Source organism: Rhamphochromis longiceps, linkage group LG3, assembly GCF_057381845.1.
Source record: "Rhamphochromis longiceps isolate RC_006_pf linkage group LG3, R_longiceps_female_GT1.1, whole genome shotgun sequence".
Classification (NCBI taxonomy): Eukaryota; Metazoa; Chordata; class Actinopteri; order Cichliformes; family Cichlidae; genus Rhamphochromis; species Rhamphochromis longiceps.
In genome coordinates, this window is record NC_140559.1 from 69891538 (window position 1) to 69900298 (window position 8761).

General features: G+C 43.6%; 1 protein-coding gene across 1 annotated transcript; it reads left to right on the plus strand.

Annotated features, from left to right (window-relative positions):
* Positions 1–247: 247 nt before the first annotated feature.
* Positions 248–2241, plus strand: LOC146676591 (protein NLRC3-like). The gene is made up of 2 exons (XM_085401213.1): positions 248–293; positions 410–2241. Exon 2 carries the CDS (start codon positions 610–612, stop codon positions 2239–2241), a length of 1632 nt encoding a protein of 543 aa, XP_085257339.1. The 5' UTR covers positions 248–293; positions 410–609.
* Positions 2242–8761: the final 6520 nt, after the last annotated feature.

Sequence of the window (8761 nt, forward strand, 5' to 3'; positions counted from 1 at the left end):
GCATATTTAACCTCTACAGTCAGGAAAGGAGGAGATGAGGCCTCAACAATGTTGGGTTGTAGCTGTGGTTCAGGTTAGAGTGAGTGTCCATGGAATAAATGTAAGTCAGTGAACTGGAAACATGACTGTGTTCAAACTTTGTTTTCCTTTTTATAATGAGTCTAATCAAAGGTGGACAGAAGTATCTCCACTGTGACTTTTCTGTGTCACCATCAGAGCTTCTGCACAGTGTGGAGAAAGATCCAGAAGCAGAGCTGGACTGCAGACAGCCAGTCAGAGCAGCTGTGTACAAAGTAAGACTGAACATCTGTCTGCTGATGGACTCATTTCTGAAAACTGAACTTCTTGTGTTGTTCAGACATTGAAGAGTTTTCTTTCTCTTTAGTCTCATTGTTTTTCTTTCTTTCAGCAGATGTTGGTCTGCAGGAGGTTTTAGATGAACATAAGATCAGTCTGAGGAGGAGATGTGAACGTGTGACTGAAGGAAGTGATGAAACAGGAAGTAGAACCCTCCTCAACAGGATCTACACTGAGCTCTACATCACAGAGGGACAGAGTGAAGAGGTTCATACCCAACATGAGGTGAGGCAGCTGGAGACAGCTTCCAAGATGGACGCCCTCCATGACGCTCCAATCAGGTGCCAGGACATCTTTAAAGCCTTACCTGACCAACAGAGACCCATCAGAGTGGTTCTGACCAACGGCGTGGCTGGTGTTGGAAAAACCTTCTCAGTGCAGAAGTTCACTCTGGACTGGGCAGAGGGCTTGGAGAACCAACATGTCAGTGTGGTGGTTCTGCTTTCATTCAGGGAGCTGAACCTGATCAGAGATGAGCAGTACAGTCTTCTGGAGCTGCTCCATGTTTTCCATCCAACATTACAGAAGGTCACAGCAGAGAAGCTGGCTGTCTCTCAGCTTTTGTTCATCTTTGACGGCCTGGATGAAAGCAGACTTTCATTGGATTTCACCAACAGGAAGCTGCTGTCTGATGTCACACAGAAGTCATCAGTCAGCCAGCTGCTGACAAACCTCATCCAGGGGAATCTGCTTCCCTCGGCTCTCGTCTGGATAACTTCCCGACCCGCAGCGGCCAATCAGATCCCTCCTACATGTGTTGACAGGCTAACAGAAGTACGAGGCTTCACTGACGCCCAGAAGGAGGAGTACTTCAGGAGGAGATTCAGTGATGAAGAGCTGTCCAGCAGAATCATCTCCCACATGAAGACATCCAGGAGCCTCCACATCATGTGTAGTATCCCAGTCTTCTGCTGGATCACTGCTACAGTTCTGGAGCACATGTTGACTACAGAGCAGAGAGGAGAGCTGCCCAAGACCCTGACTGACATGTACTCACACTTCCTGCTGGTTCAGACAAAGAGGAAGAAGAACAAGTACCACGAGGGACATGAGACGAGTCCACAGGAGCTGACGGAGGCTGACAGGGAAGTTCTTCTGAAGCTGGGGAGGCTGGCGTTTGAACATCTGGAGAAAGGAAACATCATGTTCTACCAAGAAGACCTGGAGCAGTGTGGTCTGGATGTGACAGAGGCCTCGGTGTACTCAGGAGTTTGTACAGAGATCTTCAAAAGAGAGTGTGTGATCTTCCAGAAACCAGTCTACTGCTTTGTTCATCTGAGCATTCAGGAGTTTCTGGCTGCAGTCTACATGTTCCAATGTCACACCAACAGGAAGACAAAGGTGCTGAAGAACTTCCTTAAACCAAAATCTTTAATCAAGATGATTTCCAGTGTTTTTGATAACAAAGATCTCCAATCACTTGATGTATTTCTGAGCAGAGCCATGGAGAAATCCCTCCAGAGTAAAAATGGCCACCTGGACCTATTTGTTCGCTTCCTTCATGGCCTCTGTCTGGAGTCCAACCAGAGACTCTTAGTAGGTCTGCTGGGTCAGACAGAGATCAGTCCAGGAACCATCCAGAGAGTCATCAACAACCTGAAGGAGATGAACAGTGATGGAATCTCTCCTGACAGAAGCATCAACATCTTCCACTGTCTGATGGAGATGAACCACCTCTCATTATTTCAGGAGATCCAAGAGTTCCTGAAGTCAGAGAACAGATCAAAGAAGGAACTCTCTGAGATCCAGTGCTCAGCTCTGGCCTTCATGCTGCAGATGTCAGAGGAGGTTCTGGATGAGTTTGACCTGCAGAAGTACAACACATCAGAGCGGGGACGACAGAGACTGATTCCAGCTGTGAGGAACTGCAGAAAGGCTGGGTGAGTCCAGATGTGATCATTAACATCATTGATCAGTGTAGGTTAGTAGTTTAATGTTGAAAATAAAATCAGATTGTAACCACAGTGTTTGTGTCCGTACGCTGCAACCTTCCACACCATTCCTTTATTGTACAGACTCAGCAGCAGCTCCATGGATCCCAAATCCAGGAGTGGAGAACAGATTTGAAGTGTGTCACATCCATGCAGTCACAGCTGTTTCCACCATGTTTCCACTGATATTAATCCTGTTCAATGACACGTTTCATATCAGTGAATATGTTCTTTAGGACGTCCACTGACATGTTTAAGTGTCCTGCTGGAAATCACTCAAATCATCCATGAAATCCATGAAAAATCCTTTTAGTGTTTCTAACTTCACCCTCTGTCCTCTCTCTCTCTCCATCCTCCTCACTGCTTCTTTCACTGATAATCACACAAACATCGTATTCAGCTACAAAATAACACAATAATATCATCTGATGATCATTATTATAAGAGCAGGATCCATATTTGATATCAGAGTAACACACTGCTTGGTTATGTGCAGTCATCATCAGTGACTGTGGGTCAAACAGAAGCTCTCTGATTGGTTGCTGACCTTGGTCACCTGTCCACTCTCACCTGTTTGTGTTTGCTCTCTCTTTGCTGTCTCCATCCTCTCTCTCCTTTCTCTCCCTCTCTGTCTTTGTACGTCACTCAGGTCCAATGGAAACAGTGACATTTACAAACGTTCTTGAATAATTTATAATACTTTGGAACAACAGTAAAACAGCCAAAAAAGTGTAAGACTGAAGCAGGTCCAACCTTATAACCAATACGGGCTCCACCCCAAACAATAACCAAATTCCCTAATATACTAAAATCACTCAGCAGTCCAACTGCTTTCCACGGTCCAACCGTATTAAATCCTTTAGCGGTCCAACCGCATTCAATCATTTTTAGCAGTCCAACTGCATTAAATCCTCAGTACTGTCATGAGATTCTCATCAAAATCAAAGCAGACATTCCCCAGTAATTTCAGTGAGTAGACTTTAATTTGTAATGTCCAATTTGGCACACTTTGGAAATAATTCAACAGGTAGTGCCTTACCTTTGGATAAGCGGCTTAGAACAACAATGAGAAAAAGAGAGCTGATTATTAGCTCATCAAAACACAAAACAAAATCACAATGAATTATCGGTTAATTTCATTTAAAATAATTCATTAAGTATTTATGTACAATTCAAATTAGTTAATTACATATTTTGTTGGTTTGTTTTCTATTTTAATTATTTTACTGACACATTTAATGAATTATTTAATGATGTATTTATTTAATTCACGTTGCTACTCCTGGCCCTGCATCGCTGTTCATAAATACATTTTATTTGTCAGCTTCACCCATCAAAGTCAGGGGGCGGGGTTAATGCTGATCAAGTCAACACCATTGCTTTGGTCTGGTGGGCGTTCTTTTAGTGGGCTTTTCTCAATACTAAGTAGGCCTACACACCAGGGTTTGGACATGTGTGGACCCAAACTATACTTTTACCCTTTTTTGTGTGTCACCAAATACACTTTAATATTTTCTAGACAAGAATGTAGTGGCGTAATCTTTAACCTCTTTTGGCTCCAAACAGAAGTGACAGACTTGAGCAGGGTTCATTTAAAGGCTGACAGAAGTGGAGTGGTGACGGGGAGATGTTTGACAGGACAGTGTTTCAGCCTCCACAGGTTCATGTTGTGCTCCATCAGTCAGTGAAGATGAAGTCAGTGCTGATGAGGCTGTAGAGTGTGTGAGGGATGTGAATGAGGATGATGAAGATCTGATGATAGCAGATAAAAACAGGCTGCAGAGACTTTGAGCCATACAGGGCACACAGTGTGTGTACAGAACAGCTGAAATCATTATGGAGGCCTCACTGGAATATGGAAGCATCACAGTACAGCTTCAGTGAAGCATTAAAGTCTCTGATATGAGATGAGAAATGAAGCAGCCAGAGCTTTTTCATGAGTGGAAACCCACTGTGACTGTGAGCTGCTGCTACAGCCTCCAGATTAGCCAGCAGCTCATCCTGCTCAACATGGACCTGTGGTCAGAGTGTGTGCTGGATAATCCGGCCCAGGATGAGGCCAAACTGACATGGGATGAAATGTCTGTCACATAATTGAGCTTAGTGTAGTTTCATTTCTGCACAATTTAAAAACAACCAAAACTTTGTTCTGTCTTTTCTATGTTATACTGTAGACTTTCTTTGATACTGTGTCCAAAAGGAGCAGCTTTTACTTTGAAGGGGAGGCGTCTCTGTTTCCTCTTCAGGTTGGATGATGGAAGCAAATTAGTAGCTGTGTCCCAAAACGTCGGCTGCATCCTCCAGAGGCTGCATTTGAAGGCCGATTACGTCACAGCCAGGCGATGAAGGCTGTCCGTATTTGTCGACTCCTTCAAATGTGCCCGACAAATGCGTCCTTCATTTCCCCGAATTTGAAGGATTCGTCGGGTGTGTCCTTCGTGGCCCACCATATCCCAGAATTCATAGCGCGGCCCAGCCAAATTTCAGCTGCCAACAATGGCGGCAGCTACTAAGTTTTCAAATTACTCTTATTAATCTTTCTGGGTCACAAAATAAACTTTTAACATATTTTCAGGCGAGAAAGTAGCTGTGTAAACTTCAAATATCTGCTCGGTTTATCAAGACATCGCATATTTGCAAAAGTGTGCCGACGTTTTCGGAGACGTCTGTTACCCACCCGCTCGCTAGCAAGCCGGGGGGTTCAATGGTCACTCCAGCCGGCGAGAGCAGCGGACGCCCGGCTTCATCGTTTTCAGACCCCGCTCTTTCGCTACTCAGGTTAAACATGATATATAAGTCACCCGGATAACTTAAAAATGTAATTGTTTGCCTTTTTTCTGTGTTTTATTTGTTCCGGAGTAAATCGGTTTGGCTGAGATCAAAGTTCCTCCGGGATTTTCACACAGCTGAATAAACGTTAAACAGGAAACTGATTAAACAGAAGTGTGAGACGGTCGAGAATTTACGCCAGTGTCCTGTTATATTTTAGATAGCAAGGAGCAGACGGCCGAGTTTATTAAACTCCACAAAGACAGCGGTGACGCAAATCTGAAGGCTAGACCATCCCATTTCACAGCCTCGCACTTCCAGCCTTTTCGGTCTTTGAAGGACCCGGCCCACGTAGACCGCGAATACCGGGTCCTCCGAAGGATGCAGCCGACGTTTTGGGACACAGCTAGTGTGTGATGTTCTTTCAGTGTTGCACTTTGTAGACGCTCCCTGAGCACTGGTCTCACAGCCAGCTGCACATAGAGACCAGTGTTGTTAGTCCAGGTCAGAAGATGACTTGTTGGAATGAAAATGAGCTTGTAGTTTGTCTGCTTTAATAATGTGACTGGAAAAAGGTGTTGGACTTCAAATATGTCCATTTCTTTCACACTTCACCTTTAAAAGTGAAGCCTTGTGGTTCCTGGAAGGAAAAACACGACTTTTTCAAGTCTTTGTCCTGTTTTTATGAGAAATGTACGACTTTAATGTGAAACATTCAGAGTTTTTTCTCTTGTTGTGTTTGTTTGAAGCTGCTTCCTGTTGGCTTCAGCTGTTTGGAGTTTCCATTTTCTAAACTTCTACATTCTGAACCTTCTTCAGCTCTGAACAGATGATGAAACACTGAATGATTTCAAGCTCACACTTTGTCTAATAAACTTACATCTTTCATTCTTTATACAGATTGTGGGGCTGTGGTTTGTCAGAGATCAGCTGTGATTATCTGGCAGCAGCACTGAAGTCCAACCCCTCCCATCTGAGAGAGCTGGACCTGAGCTCCAACAACAAGCTGCAGGATTCAGGAGTGAAGCATCTGTGTGGTTTCCTGGAGAGTCCAGGATGTGGACTTGAAACTCTGAGGTCAGTCAGCATGTTTTAGTTGTGCTGAGATGAATATGATGTGAAAGTTGTGCTGACACTAAACTGCAGACATCAGGCTGATATTATACTGATCCACACTGAGGATCTTCATGGTAAAGTCTGTTTTCTTCTTCTCTGGTTTAGTCCATTGACTGCAGCAGAACAATGTTCACATTTCAAACAGTGAGACTCAACGTATGGCCTGCGGCCCACACGGGGCCTGCCCACCTTTCCTGATTCAGAGAGAGGGGACCCTGATTAACTGTGTAGTGTTCTTCCTCACAGTTCTAAGTATCAGACACAACAATGAATAATCCACAGCTGACTGTCTTTAGCAGGTCAAAGGTCACGGCACACAGCAGACAGTGGGAAATATTATAACTCTGATCATTTATCAGCACATATCCATATGTATAAAAACAAAGCTGACACTGTGAGACTTGATCAGAGGTGTGATCATCACAGCAGAGGCCTTTGTGTCAAAGTCACTGAGGATCAAACAGAAACACATGAAGCAGATTTTCCTGTTCTGGCTTTTTATAGCAGATAACCTTCAAAATATTCTGCAGTCCATCAAAAACTGAAGCAAACCATGAATCAACATGTGAACATGAGCTGATGCTGCTGAAGTGAAGCAAAGTTACAGAGGTTTGATTACAGACACAGCTGAGAGTTTGTAATCTGTCATCATTTTAAAAGGTTTACATTTCTTCAGTATATCCACATTTGCAGCTGGTACCTCAACCTCCACTTGTCCAACACAACTGCTGTCCACTGCCTCCATGACATTGTGATTTTGCTGTTGGTCTTCTGTCAGATCTTCATCAATCACTTCTGCACGGGGCACACCTTCAGACTCTGCAGCTGCATAACGAAAGCCTGTAAGATAAAATTAGACATAAGGTAAATGTACACCAATATTCCAATGACAGGTGTGTGATTCATCTGGAAGTTATGTGCGGATTAGTGTACAGTGATAGCAATTTAGTATGTTTTTAGAGGGGGGGGGGTTGTTTACCTCCGATGGGTGCTCTTTTTCGCTTCCGTTGCGTACGCCTTGAGTGCTGGTCCGAGTCTGATACAGGTATGTCGTCATGCCCCATGTGCAGTGTTGGTGCCCAGTCTGGATTTGTTACATCCATTTCATATGCTGGTTTGCCTGCAATAATGCCAAATCATAAGCTACTCAGTCGACATGATGTGGTTCTGCAGCATCACACATTAGCATGTTTTATCTCATTATCTATGACCTCAGCACGTTGAAAATAACACTAAAAGCCTTTCAAGAGTGATATGAATTAATTTAGAACTCACCGGAAAGAAAATGCCGTGAGTAAACCAACAAAAAGCTGGGGATTGCAGAGAACTCGATATCCGCTCGTCTCACCGCTGCAATCCAAGCCTGACGTCTTTGTTTAGTAATATCGGATACATGGGATCCCTCACGTTGCCTCCAGGACGGAAAACGATGAAAAGAGAGCCCGTTATCCAGCTTCTTGCCTTCACGATCGTGTGATCTAACGTTGCAACCGACAACACAACACGTACGATCCATAGCTGAAATGGTATCCTTTGGCTGGCCTACTGTCATGGCGGAAGGGGGCGTGGCCCATCTCCCGTGACATCACGCTCCAAAGCCCTATAGGTGGGAAAATGTACCATGTCGACCAATCAAAAATGATATGGAAACATGACATTTGGTTGTTTAGCAAAAGGGGGAAGTTTTAGGAGTGACCGGCAAGAGAGAGCGAGTGAGCGAAAGAGAGAGAGAGTTTTGATACGTGAGAGATTTGTGACGTTTACCGTGTTTGGTCTCAAGTTAGTTTGTTGTCTTGTGTATTTAGTGTGTAGCTGTTGTTTTGTTTTGTGTGTCAGTTCTACTAGTGATCGTCACAGTTGCTGCCTTAAAGCCAACAAAGGCAGATTGCAGTGTAAACGCTGAGTGACACACCTGCTGTCAGACCTGCAGGTTTATCCCTGTGCTGTTCTCATATGTGTTAGAGTGACACAAACTATTGTTTGACACCTGATTGTTCTGTAAATAGTTTGAAATGATTATATGAAAAACGTCTGAGCCTTGGCTGCATTTTTTGGTAAATAGTACCATATAACTTTGTTGTTTGCAAAACGTGTGCGTATTTTTAAAAGTGTACAATCTCTATTTGCATTTCAAGTTATGAAGATGATTCGTTAAACATGTGTGTGGTTTTTACAGTCAAAATATCACTTTCTACTTGTATTTTAAATTTTGTCTGAATTTAGATAAATTGTGCTGATACAGTTGGTCAAAATGAGAAAATAACAGATTGGCAAGATAAACTGTTTTTAAAGGTAAAATATAGAGGCCACATCAAAAGTAGTCAAGAAGGGTTAAAGGCTAAAAGCAAAGTTGTCACTGTTGGGTCTGTGTTTCCACAAGCCCCGCTAATTCTAGAGACTTATTCATCATGAAGAAAACAAGACAGTCGATCGATCGATTATTTGCGCAAGGGAGGCCTCGTCTGTGTCCACCACGAAAATGACCACAGATCTGACCTCCTCCTGCTACCTTTTATTGGGAGACAGTTCACACAAAACACGTCAGAACAAAGCCACGCCCCCTTTGTTCTAAGACAAAGCATTTTATG

Coding starts and splice junctions, on each gene's coding strand:
- LOC146676591 (XM_085401213.1), top strand. CDS start 610: ATGGACGCCCTCCATGACGCTCCAATCAGGTGCCAGGACATCTTTAAA.